At 36.6% G+C, this 21,066-nt stretch overlaps 1 protein-coding gene across 4 annotated transcripts in view; it reads left to right on the forward strand.

Moving 5' to 3' along the window:
* Nucleotides 1-2,498: 2,498 nt before the first annotated feature.
* ttll11 (tubulin tyrosine ligase-like family, member 11) overlaps nt 2,499-21,066 on the forward strand; it is a 55,445-nt gene continuing 36,877 nt past the window's right edge. For 2 of the 4 annotated variants that reach the window (XM_087252095.1, XM_087252096.1), the window contains exons 1-3: nt 2,499-3,767; nt 16,000-16,099; nt 20,398-20,531. In XM_087252095.1, coding sequence (XP_087108221.1) covers nt 3,234-3,767; nt 16,000-16,099; nt 20,398-20,531 — 768 coding nt within the window. In that variant the 5' untranslated portion in view covers nt 2,499-3,233. 4 annotated transcript variants of the gene reach the window in all.

The raw sequence follows: 21,066 nt of genomic DNA on the forward strand, positions 1-21,066 counted from the left end.
CCACACACATTTAAAAAAAAAAAAAAGAAAACTTTAAAAGTTCTTATCACACATTAAAAGTGGAAAAACAATTTATGAGTTCATGCTCTATTTAATATAAAAATTCAGTGTAAAAATTTTCTTATAAACTCTTAACCAAATTAATTTAAAGTGTCAAGAGTGTGACAGGTGTACAGTTCAGCATTTGGTCCTAAGAGACTATTTATTTCATTGACAAATGTATAATTACTGTATTTTTTTGTGAAAAGATTGTTTAAACTAGATAGAAAAAAAATATCTTGGGCAATGTTTGGCTAGCATAATTTATTTAATTTTTAAAATAAAATCTGTATATTGAGATGTGGTGGAATTTACATTTGTTCAGTTCACGATGGAAAACATGTTAAATATAAACAATTTCTTATCTTACCTACGTTTGTCCTCTTACAGATCTTAAAAATAGACAAATTGTTTAAACTCATGAGGCTATATGTTATGTTAATTTTGAACAAGTTTTTTTTTTTTTTACTCAATTTCACAATGCTAAAAGGGCCGTAGTTCAATAATTGCTTATTCCATGTTATTATTCCATCATATTTCTGGTTGCTACAATGTAAGGGCCAAATTAAACAAATAAATAAACAAAGTAATGGGGTTAGACAAACCATCGTTTTTTACCAATAATTCACAAGCCTCTCCTACAAATGAGCACTGGAATTATGATCGCCGGACAGTATTGCCGTACAGTGCAGTATTGCCAAAAATGCAAAGAGTAAAAATGTTACTATTTACTTTACCTGCTGGGCAAGTTGTAACAGACAGGGTGTTAGTTGTAACACGTGCATATAAAGGCAGATTTTACACAATTAATTTAAATTCAGTTTACTTCAAATAGTAGCTATATTTATATATTTACTCAGTAATTGGCTCATTTGTGTGCTTTTACCCACGTGGGGTGTGGGCGGGGCTGTGACTTGCGCCGGAAATGGCTGCTGGACCAGTTGGCTGCCCGCACTCAAGGGACTGTTTTCCATTACCCCTGTTCCCATCCCCTCTGTCTATGTTGTGTCTTGCCGGTGTGCTTATGCTAAGATAGGGCTGTTTTTCTCCCTTTTTTCACTTTGTCCTAATCAAGGGCAAGCTGAGGGGGTGTTTTTTAGCCTAACTGTCCAAATGTATCTTTCTTCGTTTCTAAATGCTACCTCCTAAGATCTGTCTCCCCTGAAAAGTTGTTTGTGATGTTTTGTGTATGGTCTGGGGGGTCCAATCTCGCTATACGAAAGTGTAGTGACAAATAAATTGAATCTGAATCTGAATTACTTTTTTATTCTACACAGCACTGTATGTTTATTTATTGGATAACACATTTCAATCTATTTGTTTTATTATCCATTTATCCATTATTATACAATGCATTTAGTTGCATTATTAGCAATAAAAACAATTCTATTAAAACAATGTTTTCTATAAAAATAATAATAATAATAAGTTCTCAACATTACACTCCAAATTCAAACAATTATTTTGTTTGTAAAATAGGTGTCCAACAGTGTGTGGCTTAATTGTAACACCCTGTAACAACCAACCTCACTGTCTCATGTTTTCCTAAAATCTGGGTAGCAGTCACTGTGTGTTTCTTACATCTTTCAAAATGATTTAATCTTTTAGCCTAGAAAATGGTAACCACCACAATATAAGATTTTACGTTCATTTTTTCGTAGATAATTTTTTTGAAAAATAAAAATATCGAGTATAATAAAAAATACTTTCATGCTTCAAAAATGGTTTTCTCCTGTGTTTCTCATCCAACTTTCACCGAAATCTTTCAATAATTGGCAGGCAGGAAGATGTCTGCTGACACTGTGGTGAAAACCTTGGAAGCATGACATGGTTAACTTTGAGCAAATACCTTAAAACTCTGTGTTACATTTAACCCCGCATTTGTGTCCCACGCTCCCCTAATAGAAATAAAAGAAAATGATATAATAGGCCCATTTATTCATTTCAGCTTAGTTCCTTTATTAATCCAGGGTCACCACAGTGGAATGAACCGCCAACTTATCCAGCACATGTTTTACGCAGTCTATGCCCTTCAAGCTGCAACCCATCTCTGGGAAACATCCATACACACTCATTCACACTCGTGCACTTGGGATATTTTGGCTTACCCAATTCACCTGTATTGCATGTCTTTGGACTTGTAAGGGAAACCGGAGCACCCGAAGGAAACCCACGCGAACGAAGGGAGAACATGCAAACTCCACACAGAAACCGAGGCTCGAACCAGCGTTCTTCTTGCTGTGAGGCAACAGCACTACCTACTGCGTCACTGCGTCGCCTAGGCCCATTGAACAATATATTTTATTCATATTTTATTATTACATATAAATACCTTTTTATTACTAACGTTACTACTATTTAATGTGTTTACACAATCATCCCGCTCACTGATTTTTCGCTTCGCGTATAGCTTGACCGCAATATGTTGCTGTCATGTGCCTCGACGGCTTCCGTCGGTTGCGTTGCGTTGTCAACAGGACCAAAACACCAGCCGCGACAGCAGCACACGGGAGCTTAACTTCTGGTGTGATCGCTGGTCATCACCTTATCTGTCCGCCTGCATTAACTAAACCACGTCTTGGGAAACAGCAGGTAAACTGGAAGCACGCGATGCCTTCGTTTAGCGATGCGGCGTTTGTTTAAAGGCGCGAGAGCAGTCGATGCCCCTCACCGGCACTTTAGAACTGACCGAAACTGACAGGGGGAATGCGCTGATGCGCCCAGCCATGCCCCGCTCCCCCTTTTCATATATCAATGCCACAATGTGTGCCGTTAGTTGAGTATTTTCGTAGAGAATGGGATGAATTAAGCACGAACGTGTTTATATGCAGCGTTAGTGTTGTTTTAATAGGCGATTAAGAGCCTCTCTCTCTGCAAAATCGCAAGCTGGACAGCTCTTGTGCCCGGAGCCACTCCTGTCCCGTTAGATCGCCATCAAAAACACTCGGCACATTGTTAGTGATGTGCTATCTGTCAGCGCTCATAAAGCTTTTATAATGCTGAGATGTAATCTAACCATGGAGTCGACTCGTCTTGATGCTACTTTATCAGACTCCATATTTGGCTATTTTATAAACCGCTTTACTAGTTTTATGCTTTAGTTTGGGAATGTTTGCACCTCGAGCTAGTGTATCAATCTAACATATTCAGCAACCTAGATGAGATAACAAATCAGCCGAGTATTAATTAACACTATGAGCGATCACTACGAGAGAGTGAAGATTGAGCTCCAGCAGATGAAGGCAGTGGAGACCGAGGCCGCGGCCGAAGAGGAGCATTTGTCCCCGGCCTCTTCAGTCCCTGCTGACGTCTCCTTCACGGCTCTTCCTCGGGCTCGGAGGGACCTCTCCAGAAGCAGCATCAACGGGAGAAGTCGAAGTAAAAGCCGAGGTAAAGCAGACGGGCATGAGAAACAGGTGAATGGCAAACATCTGTCAGATGTGGCGCCGCGGAAGTCTGACTGTTCACAGGAGAAAGGACAGAATCGTGTGAGCAACGAGCAAAACCTTCACATTAAAGGGACGGGTAGACTTTTAAAGAGCAAAACAGCGGCAAACGGTCATGTTGAGTCGTGTCAGAGGCAGACGGATGAGAAATGTGAGCATCGTGGCAAAGAGGACGGGGGCAAGGTGGCCAAAAAGAGGAGAGCAGTGACGGTGGACACCTCCAAGGCGAAGACATCGCTGGAAGCGCTGAAGATGAGCATCAGGCTGCTGAAGTGGAAAGAGGTAAGAGCTCAGGACCCACTCCTGTGTCCTGACACGAGATCACATTTAACTTTTTCTGACTCTCTTTCCAATTACAGGGATTAATCGTAGTGGTGTAGCCATCTATTGACAGCGGGGATTCGTGGATTTTGTTTTTTATTTATTTATTATATATTAGACTTTATTAAAATGTAATACATTAATTGTAAATTAGCTTGGGTTAAATAAGTTGGGAAATGACACTGTCGTCACAGCAAGAAGGTCGCTGGTTTGAGTCTCGGCTTTGGGTCAGTTGACATTTCTGTGTGGAGTTTCTCCCTGTGTTTGTGTGGATTTTCTCAGGGTGCTCTGGTTTCCCCCACAGTCCAACAACATGTTGTATAGGTGAAATAAATAAGTTAAATGTGTGTTAATGAGGGTGTACGGGGGTTGCAGCCATGGGTGTAAATCTGATTTAACAGTAAAGGGAGGGGGCAATAAATAAAAAATTTCTTTCGAGCATTTTTTTGAAGGGGACACAAATAATACTGCCGAATTGTACTATTAAAGATATGTCCCCGCAGTTAAAAATGGTTTTATCATCATTATTATATAGCATGGAGACTATGTCATTATGATTATTCTCAAAGTTTTTCTCAGGTTCAATGACAAAGCAAATTTTTCCTCAAAACTATTTATTGCATTGTTTGTTGTGTTGTTTACAGTCAACAGTCTGACTCCTGAAGCAGAATAAATCCAGGAAAAGACATTTTCCATACTCATAATAACTAACTTTATAAACGTTAAAATGACTGATCATATTGTAAATCTGTGATCCTGTGAAATCTGCTAAACAGCCACAACTCCGAAAACATTAAAACAATTGTTCACCCCCCAAAAGAATTGTCATTATCCCTTCAATAAAGTACAACACCCTTACCTGACACTGTACATCTGCCTGTTCCTCAATCATTTCTTTCTCCTTTGCCTGTGATTGATTTTGTGACATTACTATTTAAGCACTCATTCTGAAAGCCAAACTGCTTAATATGTAAACTTTTTGTACTTAATGTTTAGCTGTTTTTTTATCCTATACATGACACTGAAAGGCACGTTTATTTATACTGTAGCACATTATATACACAATGGTAATTCAAAGTGCTTTACATAAAGAATACAAAACTAATATAAAAAATAATCACAACAATAAAAACAAAGAATTAAAAAAGGTTAACATTTTAATTTCAAATTAATTGAGTAACTTAAAACAGAATAGAAACTGATTACACAAAAAATACAATGGGGTTAGTGGGCTCAGTGTAGCAGTGCTCATTTAGCAAATACACAGCTAAACAATATGCTAATTAATTGTGGTCGTTAATGTTAAGTTAACATTATGCCAAGTCGTCACAAATGAAACAATGCATGGGAAACGGCTTTAGCGTTAGCAACAAGCTATTGTTAACTATATAAGTAATTTTAATCGCTAATACAGCAGATTCATGGACAATTACATTGGTAATCAGCATTTTTGTCGCAACTAATTTATGAACGAGTCTGTATTAACTACATTGAGGAGAATCGCTGTATTTAAGGTGAATAAAATCCCCTACTTACTGAAATTCAGCATTAACTCAGCCGCAGCCACACACGCAGCACGTACAAAGCACGCTGTGGACCGAACCACTCTGGGGAAGGGGAGGGGGAACTCAACTGTAAATGCATTTTAAATGATAAATGCGGTTTTCTTTCTACTAAGATAATTATTTTAGCTGTATATACATATATTTTTTTATAATTGAGAGTTTTTATTTTTAATAATAAATTTTTTTGGGAGGGGGGGTGTTGGGTTGGTTGGAAAGCAGCCTTCGGATGGGAAGGGACATCAAAGCACCATTTTTTTTTCGAGTGCAATCAACATTTTCATAATCTAAAAAACGTTTTCTGCATTGAATAGTCTTTTATGGATTGAAAATGTTCCATGGGAGCTAAAGTTTACTATATAACTAATGTATAACTACTAATTTTACTATAAGACTTTTTTTTAGAAAGGTAAGTTTTTTTTTAAGCAGATTAAAAATGTTTTGCATTAAAAAATAATAATACAAAAATCCTTATTGTACTAGCTAATACAGAATAGTCATGGAAATATTGAGTCCCAATACTAAGAATTATTGGATACAACTCTAATGTGCAGAATATAAAACCACCGGTTCTAATCTAAATCAATTAAACCTGGTGTCTGCCTTAACTCTAACCTCAGACCCTTATCAGACACTTGGTAGGATGCATGGTAGGTCATTTCCCCTTCCTTTATCATTTTACGACATAAGGTCACTTGATAGTATCTCATTATCTCATTATTTCTCACAAAAAATAGGATCAGACAATATGATTGAGACAAATAAACAGGTATTATTATCTTTAAGTTTTATTATGGAACACATTGTTATAATTTGTAAAGTTTCTGTGCAGTTTTGTTTCCCTTCTTTACTCAATTCAATTCACGTTTGTTTATAGAGCGCTTTTACAATGTAGATTGTGTCAAAGCAGCTTAACATAGAAAACAAATTGTATTCATAAGTACTTGAGTGTGATAATTAGAGTAGGATATCTAGTTTTTCTTCTATAACATTTTTTTTAATAGTGGACATAAATTATAATTAAAGGAAAGCAATTCTGCCTGGAATGACTTAAATGTTTCTGGCTCACATTTTGTTTACTTTGTTTGACCGTTATGCTAAATGGATGATTTATCTACACTTTCTATAGTCTTCCGCAGTGTAATCGAACACTTATTGGTCGGTTTAAAATTTCAACAGACACAACACGTCTTTAACCTTGTCCTTCAGCGCCATAGACAAACGCATGCATATTGTTTTGCCTGACCATCAATATGAAGTCATCCTGCATTAAAAAAGAAACTCTCATAATTATATTGATAAGCTGTCTAATAATACCAGGCTTGCAGTACTGTGTGGTGCACAACACCTGGCAGGCTGGAGATATAGTGAACGGTCCCGTTGAATGAATAACCACCCCTTCTACTCATCTCCACTGAAATATTATAAGCCTTTGTAATTTAAAGCTGCCTTGCTAAAGGTTGGTTTCAAGTTAACCTGTCTCCATTATGCTTTTTATCCCGCCTGCTACAGTATATTGAAGGCCTGGAGGTGTTCCCATCAGGAGTTTTGAAAATGTTTTGAGGACTATCAGTATTTGAGGTTATTAAGAATCATATAGATCTAGTTGGGATAATGAGATACAAGGTATGATATTACATGTAAGCAGTTGACACAAACGCATGAAGTTTAAGAGCTGCCACTTGAGCCAAAGAGCCAGAACTGGCTGTCAACACAGCTGCCAATCTGATGGCAGTTGTTGTCATGACCCATTCATTGTCTTCACGGAGTTCAGCTCAGGTTTTTGTGCTACTAAAATTAGCCTCGGCGAAACTATGGTGCTGTAATTTGTTAGACAGATGCATCACAGGAGATCATTTGGGATCAGAAGTGTGTATGAACTGGTAGCGTTGTGATCCATTAGTTTATTTCTTAATCCTCCAACTTTTATTCTTTGTTGTTATATCAGATGAACACTGTAACTTAAGAAAGTGAGTTATCCCATTTGTTTTATGTTACAGCCTTATTCCATTGAATAAATTTATTTCTTTAAAATTCTACACACAATACCCCATAATGACAATGTGAAAAGATTTTTTGAAACTGTTGCAAATTTATTACAAATCAAAAACCTTAAAAATCACATGTACATAAGTATTCACAGCCTTTGCTCAATACTTTGCCTATGCACCTTTAGCAGCAATTAAAGCCTCAGGTCTTTTTTTGGGAGTTTTTGCTCATTCCTCTTTGTAGTACCTCTCAAGCTCTATCAGGTTGGATGGGAAGCGACAGTGTACAGCCATTTTCAGATTCCTTCAAATATGTTCAATAGGATTTAGGTCTGGGCTCTGGCTGGGCCACTTAAAGACTGTCACTGAGTTGTTGTGTGTTGTTGTGACCACTCCATTGATTTTTTTGGTGGTGTGCTTTGAGTCTTTGTCCTGCTGGATGATGAACCGTCTCCCCAGTCTGAGGTCAAGAGCACTCTGAAGCAGGTTTTTATTCAGGATGTCTGTACATTGCTGCATTCCTCTTTTCCTCTATCCTGACTAGTCTTCCAGTTCCTGCTGCTGAAAAACATCCCCACAGCATGATGCTGCCACCACCATGCTTCACTGTAGGGATGGTTTTAGCCTGGTGATGAGTGGTGCCTGGTTTTCTCCAAACGTAATGTAATGTAATGTAATGTAATGTAATGTGTATTTATATAGCGCATTTATTGTGTATGGCCATACACCCAAAGCGCTTCACAATCATGAGGGGGGTCTCTCCACATCACCACCAGTGTGCAGCATCCACTTGGATGATGCGACGGCAGCCACAGGACAACGGCGCCAGTGCGCTCACCACACACCAGCTATAGGTGGAGTGGAGAGACAGTGATCGAGCCAATTCGGTGGAAGGGGATGATTGGGAGGCCATGATCGTAAGGGCCGATAGAGGGACTTTGGCCAGGACACCGGGGTTACACCCCTGCTCTTTCACGAGAAGTGCCATGGGATTTTTAATGACCGCAGAGAGTCAGGACCTCGGTTTAACGTCTCATCCGAAAGACGGCGCCCACTGACAGTATAGTGTCCCCTTCACTTTTACTGGGGCATTAGGACTCACACAGACCACGGGTTGAGCGCCCCCTGCTGGCCTAGCTAACACCACTTCCAACAGCAACCTAGTGTTCCCTAGTGGTCTCCCATCCAGGTACTAACCAGGCTCAGCCCTGCTTAGCTTCAGTGAGTAACCGGTCTTGGGCTGCAGGGTGATATGGCTGTGTAACGACTGGCATTCACTTCAAAGAGTTAAATTTTAGTCTCATCAGACTAGAGAATTTTATTTCTTATAGTCTGAGAGTCCTTCAAATGCCTTTTGGCAAATTCCAGGCGTGGAGTGGCTTCGGTCTGGCCACTCTGCCATACAGGCCTGATTGGTGGATTGCTGCAGAGATGGTTGACTCTCTATAAGGTTCTCCTCTCTCAACAGACGAACACTGGAGCTCAGATAGAGTGACCATCGGGTTATTGATCACCTCCCTAGGGCCCTTCTCCCCCGATCACTCAACTTAGATGGCTGGCCAGCTCTAGGAAGAGTCCTGGTGGTTTAAAACATCTTCCACTTATGGATAATGGAGGTCACTGTGCTCAATGGAACTTTCAGAGCAGCAGACATTTTTCTGTAGCCTTCCCCAGCCTTGTGCCTCGAGACAATCCTATCTCTAAGGTTTACAGACAATTCCTTTGTCTGCATGCTTGGTTTGTGCTTTGACATGCACTGTCAACCTTGGGACTTTATATAGACAGGCTTTTCAAATCATGTCTACTCAACTGATTTTACCACAGATGAACTCCAATTAAGCTGCTGAAACTTTTCAGGAATGATCAGTGGAAACAAAATGTACCTGAGCTTAATTTAGAGCTTCATGGCAAAGGCTGTGAATTCTTCTGTACATGTGATTTTTCAGTTTTTTTATTTTTTAATAAATTATTTTCTCGCAAGTGAAGCACTCAGTTTTTCCACTTACGTACAAAGTCTTCCATTTAAATGTTGGAAGATGAGACTCTGATTGGTTTATTCTCAAAACACACCTATAACTCAATAAGAGAATAAACTCAAGCCTCCTAGACCATGTGCCACGGCACAAAGCAGTTTTTTCTATGGTTAAAATAGCAAAAGTGAATTCTGAAATGCCCTTAATGTTTTTGCACCCTGCGCTTTGGACTTTGCACCTAGATTGTCAAAATAGAGCCCTATGAATATTTCCCGGATGCACTGTATATTGAATATTATTTTTATCATCACCAACTTTATCATTATTATTATGATAAATACTATTTAAATAGTAACAATAATAATCTGATTGTCTGCTGTTTATTTTCACACTTTCCTGTTATTTCCATTTCTGTTCTATTGCTGTTCATGTATTCTGTGTTTACTGTATGTTGTTTGTTTTGCACTCTTAATAAAAAATAAAGAACAAATAATGGAAAATTAACTGTGTTTAACTATGAAAAGAAGTTAAGTCAACTTTATAGTTTCAAGTTGCAATGGGTTTATTCACTTTTTAAGTACAGTTAAAGCGATAGCTCATTCATTTTCTTGTTGGCTTAGTCCCTTTATTAATCTGGGGTCGCCACAGTGGAAATGAACCGCCAACTTATCCAGCACATTTTTACACAGCGGTCGGATGCCCTTCCAGCCGCAACCCATCTCTGGGGAACGATAGTTCACTGTAAAAATAAAAATCATTTACTCATCCTTTACATGTTCAAAACCTGTTTGTTTCTAACTTTTGTTTAACACAAATTAAGTTATTTTGAGGAAAGCTGGAAACCTGTAACCATTGACTAACATATCTGTTTTTCCAAGTAAGTGGAATGTTTTCAGGTTTAAGATTGTGTTCAACAGAAGAAAGAAAAGGTTTGAAACAACTTGAGGATGAGTAAATAGTGAGTTTTTGTTTTAAGTAAAATAACTTAGCTCTGACAATGTACCTAATACTATTTTAGATGAAACAAGTAGAACAGAAAAAAACTTTGAGAGACTTTAGTCTTGTTTCTTTAAAGAGTGTGTCTACATAAAATCTAATTAACACTCTATAAATAAAAAAGATACAATTAAAATTAAAAGTGTATTATTGTTTTCCAAGTCTAACATTCAAGTAAAGTAATTCAATGATAAAAACAATTCAATAAAATTAATTGTTAACAAACATGACAAATGGTACAATTTCTTATGCGTAAATGATTTTAAATCATTATACAATCCCAGGCATGAGAAACACATGCAAATAATAAATTATAATACAATTATAATACGATATATGATCACATTGTGATATTGATGCTGAAATAATATATTGTGCAGCCCTAGTCATGATGATATTCTTCACAAGCTGTCAAACTGATAATAAGAGAGTGAATGCTGTTCCAGAGCACATTTTCAGATTTTGATGAAAGATTACCAAGACACACCATTTTGTTCTGTGGATTAACTGAAGTAAAATGTAATTGATTTTAGTTAGTTTGGATTTCATAAAGACTCTAACATTGGTTAGCTACTAGTTAGCATCACCAACTACTTCCGTATACAATGACGAATGGAAGTGCATGGATCTCAAAAAGTTCAATATATGTCATGGTTGCAAAGACATAAAAAGTAATGCAGTTGAACGCTGACTTTCACCATATGGTTGTGGCCTCACTGTGGTAAATGATTAAGCACAATCTGGGATAATCCCATGTTCCTGTATTCCCACTGCTCTTCTTGCCAGTACAGCATGAAGCAATAGAGGGTTAGTACTTAAGGTTGTATTTGTATGTGTTGTAATGTGTCAGACCAGGTAAACATATCTATTTGTCTGGAACAGATGAGAAATACTATATCTGAAGAGGGAAAGGCTGATAGTGGCAAGGTCAATGATCCTCTGTAGAAAGAGTGGAAAACAGAACTGTAACTGTTAGACTTTCAAAGACATATTGTATTGCCTTTTCTAATAAGAGATTGTTTGGTAACACTTTACTTGAAGGGGGTGTTCAAATCACGAAACCGTTATAATCATGAAATGAAAGAAAATTTGCTTTTATCACTGACAATATTGTCATTTTCTGACTGACATCACTGTCATTTTTGGGTCATATTTACAGTTATGCCATTTTAAATGGCAAGATGACATTGTTTGAGATGTCTTTATCTTTATGACAACTTAAATTAATGGTTATGATAAATATATTGACCATAACCTGGTGTTTACTGTCATGAATTTTGACATTACAAGACAACATAACATGTCATAAATCTGTCATAAACATAAATGTCAGGAGGCCATTAATCTGATCGGTTGTTGCTGTCTTGCTAATGTCAAGTTGTCATGACAAAGACAAAGACATTTGATGATGTCAGGTTGTCCCAACAAAAACATGTTTCAAACAATCTTTGCATTTAAAGCATAATTAATATTTGACAATGAATTAAGCAAATAACATTTAATGACAGTTGTTATAAGCATGCATACAATCTTATAATGTGTCATTTTTTGTGTGAGTTTTACCTTCTCATCGTTTCATGACAGTTCCACGTGTCTTGTACCTTCAATCCCAAGTGACTTCATTTAGTTAAGTCTAAAGATGATTGGATTGTGAAGGCATGTCCTCATTATCTCACCAGCTCAACCTCAACTCTGACAGAGCAATGCAGTCTTACTTATTTTTTAAACATATTATAATTATTAAATATAAAGCAAAGCTACAATAGTGTTAACATTTTGATGCAAAACGTTTAAATATTTTGGTTATTGTTTTTTTTTTCAAAAGTACAGGTCATTTAAATGAATAAATAAATACATTTTAGTTTTGTAAAATAAAATTCTGCCTTCATTTCATCCCAGTTCTGCTTTTTCTTAAGTTAATAATGATTTTTTGTGTGAACTATCCCCTTAGGCATTAAAACATTCACAAATCCCTCAATTAAGCATCAGATTTTAAAATTATTCTAAATGAACGTTATTAGTTCAGTCAGTACACTAACAATATGTGCTGGTATCAACCTCGCACAGATGTATATAAATATTTATTCAACCAAGATAGATCTAATTGAATTTCCCAGTTCAGTTTTACCCTGCTTCATTCTTGATTTATTAAACCATAATTCTAGAAGAAATAAACCATTGTTTTTCAAGAGAATTAGGAAATGGAAAACCCTTTTTGTTTATGCCAGTTTCATGCAGTAATCTATCAACGTCATCTGCACAAAACTGCTGTACTTCAGATTAAAGCAACTGGAGAATATAAAGGTCACTCATTAATTGTTTTGGACTGCCTAGAAATGTTTTTTTTTTGAGCACACACTTTAGTTTTCATTTGGTGTGTCAGTTGTTTTAATTACATTGGTTTTAGCCTCATCCTTCCACTTCAGACATCCTTAAAGTTCTGTAGTAGTTTAGTGTATTTGTGAGGACAACTGTTGCCAAACCTGCAAACTTGTGCATATTCCTAATTTGATCACAGACTTGTGGCTTGTCGTGCGTGCCAGGTTAACATTATAGACACAACTCCTCACACTACATTAGCCTGTTAAACAGTGACATAATCCTCCCAAAATCCAGCTCAAGGCGCATAACCTAGCCTATACTAAGCACACTGCATACCTGCATCCTGATTAGTGCCCTTGATAACTTATCTCACGCTCAGCCCACACTGCAGCCTAATCATCACATACAGACTCGCACAAATGCACATGAAGCTTACATGATGAGTATAATGCATCGAAACCTGAACACAAATGAGCTCAAATGGATTTTCTCCTCTACAATAATGATATCTTAAACATGTCTCTGTTGCTGAAGCTTACAGTAACTATACAATAACCCTCAGTACTCTAACTACAATTCTGTTTAATCGGTTATTCCTTCCTGCTCCATTTACTCCTGATTCTCATTTGGTTGGAGGGTAGAGGAAAGTATCATATAGTTCTTTGAGTAAAGATTTTTTGGGGGACCATACTACAAATGAAAGAGTACGAGACATTTCCCTGATTAAGCTAACTACTGTGGCAACATGGCTGCCAAAGTGAGCAAGGAGACCCAGAAATATAAATAATTGGTATTAATAAGGATTTGTCAGACTGATCTCACAAGGGAACATAACTGTTTTCATGTTTTGTAGTGACTAATTTGTACGAAGTCATATGAAAATGAATGATTTTAAAAAGGAGGTGTGGCATCCAACCCCGCCTATAAACCCAACTGTCATTGGGGAATGAGCAAATCCTACTAAATAACACAAATGAGATTGTATAAATTTAAGTGAATTAGCCACTAATTCAAAAGGTTTGGGGATTTTTACTACAAGCAGTGGCTAATTTAAGCATGGGCTATATGGGCGATTGCCCAGGACGGCATATTGTTGGGGGCGGAAAAACAGTGCAAAAACAAAACAAAACAAAACAAAACAAAACAAAACAAAACAAAACAAAAAATACTCCAGTAAAAATCATCTGTGCCCCAGAAAACTTTGAGATACAATTTATTTTATGCAATTGTATTATTTACATTAGGGGGCATTCACATTTGGCGTCTTTTGCACATGCAAGTTTGTTATTTTCTACGTGCAACTAAAACAACGCTGGCAACTGAAAGCAAACTGACACATGCACACAGAAAACCATTCCCACACACCTCACACGCACTGCTCCCGCTCCTGGTGTGAATCCTGGTTGTTTACATGCACGCCGATAAAATACGCGTTACTCATGCATGCGCTATGAAACCAGAGAAACAGCCTTTTCTGTTTTTCTTTTATGACACGAGGTGTCGAAACGCAGCAAGTTGACAAAACTCAAGTTTCTATAATATGATGATGATCTTATTTTGACTAAGCACGGCTATGAAGCAGAAAGACTTATAACACTAATTCTCGGCCTTGAGTTGGGTCTAAGATGAACAAATAATTCTATAAAACATATATATTTTTTGTATTCTACAGAATTGTCATAATTAATAATCATGCAAAATATTTCTTAATTGATCTTAGAATATCTCTCCAGTTCTGTCTGTACATTGTTTTCCAGTTACATTTAAAATTGTTTTCTGTTCTTAATTTTAAAATTATAATTGTATAATAAGTATTGTATTTGTAATTAAAATTTTTAATAATCCCAATTATTGTTTTGATCATATTTTACCCAAAGTTGGGTTGGGCTATGGGGTGGTTTGCCCAGGGTGCCATTTAAGCCAAAACCGACCCTGACAAGCATATTTTAATAACATTCATAATTTCAATTATGTTACAGTCATGCTCTTTAAGAAAATGTGTAAAGAAAATTGCTAGATTTTGCTAATGATATCTCAAAAAATATGGTAAACTGACACCCGATGATGACTTGACAGAATAGTCTTGTGGCAGGGAATTTGGTTTTTAAAGCACGCCTGGTCATTTTTTCTAAGTTTTCTTGTGGTTACATCCATGAATATAAGCACTGTTTAAACACACAGTACAGTTTTGTGCTTCTTGCAACATGATTCGCCAATCATAAGGGATGCATGAGGAAACCCTGAGGGTCATACCTTTTCAAACTAAAAACAACATAGATCACGAAACATTGCGAGTGAGTAGTTTTATAAACATTACAGTGCTTGCACCTTTTGAAATGACAACTGCAGACAACATCTTATATCACAACATTTTATACATATGAAGGTGTAGTAGGGATAGGCAATATAGCAGCCATATTAATTTTTTTCCAGAAAAATTACGATTTACTATTTCATCATGATTCTTTGTGATGTTGGTTTGCTATTTGGAAGTTGTCCGAGCAGTCCAGTCAGACTTATTTCCTTATTTTAAAAACAAATACAAGCCTTACAAATGTAACTGTATATTACAAGGTAACCAGGGGTGTAAATAATTTGAGGCTTGACTTTATATAAAGAACAGCAAACATTTGGACCCAAAGTGGACAAAGACAAAAAAATAAAATAAAATCAGTCATTTTTTTTCATGCCAAAGATAAAACAAAGAAAAAAACAAAGATTATGTTTACAAATCCACATAATATACACTACATACCACTGAGTTCATAATTGATGGTAATGAATGTGTCATTGTACAGTATAATGAGAAAGAGAAAGCAGAATTGCTACTGATACAGTCTCTGCTGTAGCACAATACCACAATATTTCTTCTAAAGACGGCCGGTGTCCGGCAAAGATTAGTTCCAACCCTACAGACACACCTGGGCTAGCTGATTAAGCTTTTTCTAGATACGTCCTTGCCGGTGTGTAGAAGCAGGTTGGAGCTAAAATCTGCAGGACACTGGACCTCCTGGACCGAGTTTGGACACCCCTGTTTTAGGGGAATATTTTCATATCGTCTTATGCTCTGATGGGCCAAGGGGAAGGCATAGAGCTATAAAACTGAATTGTGGTTGAGCCTAAAATTAATTGAGATTGTAGCCTTGATGTTTATAATGTAGGAAGGAATAGTTTACTACGCTTTTGGGGAAAAAGTCATTCAGATGCGAGTTCTTGTGTTTCTGATACAGTTAGTTGTAAACATGGTTGGTTTTTACCTTTTTGTCATAAGAATGGCTTGTTTATTGTGTTGTGACTGATAGTTCACCTCCTTCACTTTCCCTCAAATATCTTCTTTCCTTTGATCCGGCAGTTTCCGATGGGTAGGCGGACAGCCTGCGATATCTACTGGCACGGCGTCTCTTTTCATGACAACGAGAACATTGTCTCTGGGCAAGTCAACAAATTCCCAGGTAAACTTTACAAAAAGTAGTTCTTGAGAGATCTTGTCACAGTAGAAACATCATCACTGTTATGCCAGGAACATACTGCAAGATTTTCTTGATTGGCACATCGATGATTTTCTCACACTACAAGACTAATGTCATGTGTACACAGGTATTTTAATATGTACACAGAATGCATTATCTACTATATGCAGTATGCATAGACTATTTTTGGGCAAATGACCTAGAGAATCCTGTCAAAATTGGTTTGTGACACCTAAAAATACTCAAATAATAAATAATATAAATAATAAATAATTAATAAATAAACAATGATACTCCCCAAGACTTTTCCAATGTACCAAGTATTATTTTACCCACACTGTCTTGCAAAATAAAGGAATGCACAATTAACTAACAACAGTTATTCTCTGTGCATTTACGAATGAATTAATGCAAACAATAAACAGAAATGCATGCTTCTGCCAACAAATCTTGATTCACACGGAGAGATCATTAAAAATACATTATTTAAAAAAAAAATCTGACTAAAAATGTTTGTGACAAAAAAAATAAGTTTTTTTTTTTCTTACTGATAAAAATAAACAAAACCCAAAATAATTCTTACCTAGCACACATGCAACATTGGAATAAATCTAGGCATGGGGCGATAACCGTTTTCAACTGTTTTAGTTCACCACGGTTTAGAAAAGTCAAGGTTTTAATATTGACAAAACTACCTATGGAATATTTACGGAAGTTTCTTCAGTATCTCCAGCTGAAAAGGACCCTCCACATCAAAAGCTACTGTTCCAAAATGCTTTAAATGTTTCTTAAAATAAAATATATTGAGATCAATGGGGAAAAATGTTGTTTTTACCCAGATTAATTAAAATACCATGTTATCCTGAAACTTTTATCCAAGTTTATCAAACCGTCAGAATCTTATACCGGCTCATGCCTAAATGATTCACATCCAGTCAAGCAGTCACATAAGTCTAACCACAGAAGGTCAAATATTTTAATGCATCCACAGCTCAAATCAGATCTGAATCCTATATGACCTGAAAATGTAGAATATGAAGTGCATGCTGATGTCATAAGGCAAAAACACACTCTAGCGTGAGTTTTCAGATACCTGATACAGTTTTGGGTTTCAGTCACCTGATACTGCTTTTTTATGTGGACAAACAGCCAAACCACATAGAAAAAAACTGCAGTTTAGCAAAAATATCTATATGTATGTGGACCGAGCTTAACTGGCTTACTATTTAGTCACTGTTGGGTACTCGGCACACAATGAATCGTAAACATGGGCACACATTACAAATCATTTCAATAGGAAGATTCACTCACATCTTTGCCTGTTCTATAAATTTTATACCAAACATAAATGGGAAGTGATAGATTAAATAATAGAGCCAGATATTAGTCAGCTATTCTCATGTAAAGAAAAGGCATCTCAGAAGGAGCTTGCAATACAAGCTGTCTGTGCCCTGATTTGCTCTAAAAGTAAACAAAAGGATGATGGAGAAATGATGCATTCACAAGTTTGGTTGAAAGTCTATGACTCATCCTCCTAATCTTGCTCTCCTATTGGCTGTAGTTGCATGACTCCTCCTCCTGAACTTTTGTTCACTCAGTGGTGGTAATTCTTTCACTCCTCCCCCTAATTTTCACTGCACGGATATAGCTTTATTCTGAATATTGAACCATATGGACCCTTTTCACAAGCCTGATATGGCACGTTTAACTGTCATCAGCATCTTAAATCCTTGAAAGTTTTTAATATTTAGAATTTTTTTAAAGCGTTTGAACATTTGCACATGCATTATATCATCTTTGCGTTAAATTATAAAGAGTGAATTAATGCTTGTGTGAGGCGTTTCTAATACAGAGTCTAGGGGGGCAGCACAGTAAATCTGACATCATTCTCTCCTCTGGCTGCCGTCATCAGTCTCACACATTTTTTTTCCTTTTACTGAAAGTCTTGATAACACCATTGTGGACTCATTCTTTTATTATTTCAGCAAATATGATTGTAAAAAAAATCTTTGTTGTATTCTCCCATTCACTGCACTCTTAAGTTTTCCCAGCTATGCCGACTTCGGTTACTAAGAAACCCGGAAATGTGAAAAGGGTCTATTGCATATTTCATAAACATAAACACACAAATACATGCAATGATTGGTTCAGCTAAAAATGAAGCTCTTAGTTGTAAGAGTAGAGTGCAATCCATGATCTAAAACAACATGAAAAATAATAAGCAGTGCTGATTTTTAAAGTCATTGTGATTGCATCAGATGCGGGACATGTATGTTCACTATTATAAGCAGTTGCTTACCATGTTTGCGTCTCTTATTTGAACGCACTTATAATATACAGTTGAAACCAGAAGTTTACATACACTGTATAAAAAGGTACATAACCATTTAAAAGAAGTCAGATGTTACTAAACTTTTTCTTTTTTAGGTAAGTCAGGATTATCGAATTTGTTTTTGTTATGCTTAATAGCAGAATAATGAGAGAGATTTTTTTTGAGAAATTGTTATAACTTTTCTTGAAAGTAAAGTTTACTTACATTAAGATTGTTATGCCTTTGAAAAAGCTCAGATGATGGTGTCAAGGTTTTGGAAGTTTCTGATTGGCTAATTGACAACATTTGAGTTAATTGGAGGCACAACTGTAGAATAGTATTTAAGGAAAACCTCAAACACACTGCTTCCTTGTGTGACAACATGGGAAAATCAACAAGACAGAATCAAAAAAAAAAAAAAGATTGCAATTTGCTAAATTACACTGGGAAAAGGAATAATTTTTGGAAGACATGTACTGTGGTCTGATGGAACTAAGATTGAATTGTTTGGCCATAATGACCAGTGTTACATTTGGATGACAAAGGGGAAAGCTTACAAGCCTAGGAACACCATCCCAACTGTGAAGTATGGGGGCGGCAGCGTCATGTTGAAGGGACTGGTCCACTTTACAGCATAGATGGCATCATAAAGAACATTATGTAGAAATACTGAAGCAACATCTCAAGACATCAGTCAGGAAATTAAAACTTGGCCACAAACGGGTCTTCCAAACAGACCATGACACTAAGCATACTGCCAAATTAGTTAAAATGTGCTTTAAAGACAACAGAGTGACCATCACAAAGCCCTGATCTCAATCCTATAGAAAATTTGTGGGCAGAGTTGAAAAAGCTTGTGCGAGTAAGACAGCCAACAAATTTGTCTCAGTTACACCAATTCTGTCAGGAGGAATGGGCCAAAATTCCTTCAAATTATTGTGAGAAGCTTGTGGAAGGACACCCAAAACATTTGAACAAAGTTATACAGTTTAAAAGCAAAGCTAACAAAATACCAAGGAAATTTATGTAAACTTTTAAAAGTCTAGAAATTAATAGAAAATTATTTTTAAAAACTTCTCTCATTATTCTGGCATTTAGCATATGTAAATGGTTTAGGTAATCCTAACGGACCTAAAATAGTAAACGTTTAGTATGATTTACCATCAGACATTTAACAAAAATGGTTATATTCCTTTTTTTAGTATGTATGTAAACTTCTGGTTTCAACTGTACATGCAATAACAATACAACAATCTGACCTGTTTATGTCTCACTGATTTCCACTTGGGCTGATATTCCAGTATTGTGTCCATGGCCATGTCATGTCTCTGGTGATACTGATTCCTGTGTAAATAAATAAAGTGTTAAATAAAAGTTTTTTTTTTTAACTCAAAACTGTTTTGAAATTAAAATATATGAAACAAAATGTGTCCATAAATCACAAACTGTAACTATCAAAGTCTTTGCTAAAACAAATTTACTTCAAAAACTCAAAACCAGTACTAACTGTTGTCAGACGAGCAAACAATTGTACTCTGAAAACAAAATTAAATGAATTTCTAGAATCAAAAAGCTGCTGATACAGGCCACATTCTGTAATTACTTTTTGAAGAAAGTTTTCAGTCATAGGGTGAGTATTGTTCCCTGAAATCTTGAATTCATAAGGGAGTGCTGCTGACTCATGGCTTGGATGTAATATGGCTGTTTTCATAGCTGTATTGACAGTTGCTTTCACAGAGGCAGGCTGTCCAAGCCTGTGTGTGAACTCTATTGAGCCACTGAAAGAAAATCATCAAGTGATTTAATGAAACTGCTGGGAAATAGGGCTTTAAAAATGTGTCATTTTTGTTGAGAGCATGACTCCCCTGTAGGGCTATAAACGGATGGGGGACGGCGGCATCTCTGGCCTTTGTGCCATTTCTTTTTGACTTCACTCTGTTTTCTCATTAACTATCCTGTCGGTCAGCAGGAATGATAGAGATGCTGAGGAAGATAAATCTGAGTCGAGCTGTGCGCACCATGCAGGAGATTTACCCGGAGGAGTATAACTTCTATCCACGATCCTGGATTCTGCCTGAGGAATACCAGCTCTTCTGCACACAGGTACATGCCTGGTCGTAGCTGAGGCCTGGGGGCTGTTGAGAATTGTGCAATAATTATGGCTCTATATGTACAGTTGAAGTCAGAATTATTAGCCCCCCTGGATTATTAGCCTACTTGTTTATTTTTCCCCAATTTCTGTTTAACAGACAGAAGTTTTTTTTCCAACACATTTCTAAACATAACAGTTTTAATAACTCATTTCTAATAACTGATTTATTTTATCTTTGCCATGATGACAGTAAATAATATTTGACTAGATATTTTTCCAGATACTTCTATACAGCTTAAAGTGACATTTAAAAGCTTAACTTGGTTAATTAGGTAACTAGGCAGGTTAGGGTTATTAGGCAAGTTGTTGTATAATGATGGTTTATTCTGTAGACCAGTGGTCACCAAACTTGTTCCTGGAGGGCCGGTGTCCAGCAGATTTTAGCTCCAACCCTAATCAAACACACATGAATAAGCTAATCAAGGTCTTACTAGGTATACTTGAAACATCCAGGCAGGTGTGTTGAGGCAAGATGGAGCTAAACCT

Source organism: Danio rerio, chromosome 5, assembly GCF_052040795.2.
Source record: "Danio rerio strain M-AB ecotype USA chromosome 5, GRCz13ab, whole genome shotgun sequence".
Lineage (NCBI taxonomy): Eukaryota > Metazoa > Chordata > Actinopteri > Cypriniformes > Danionidae > Danio > Danio rerio.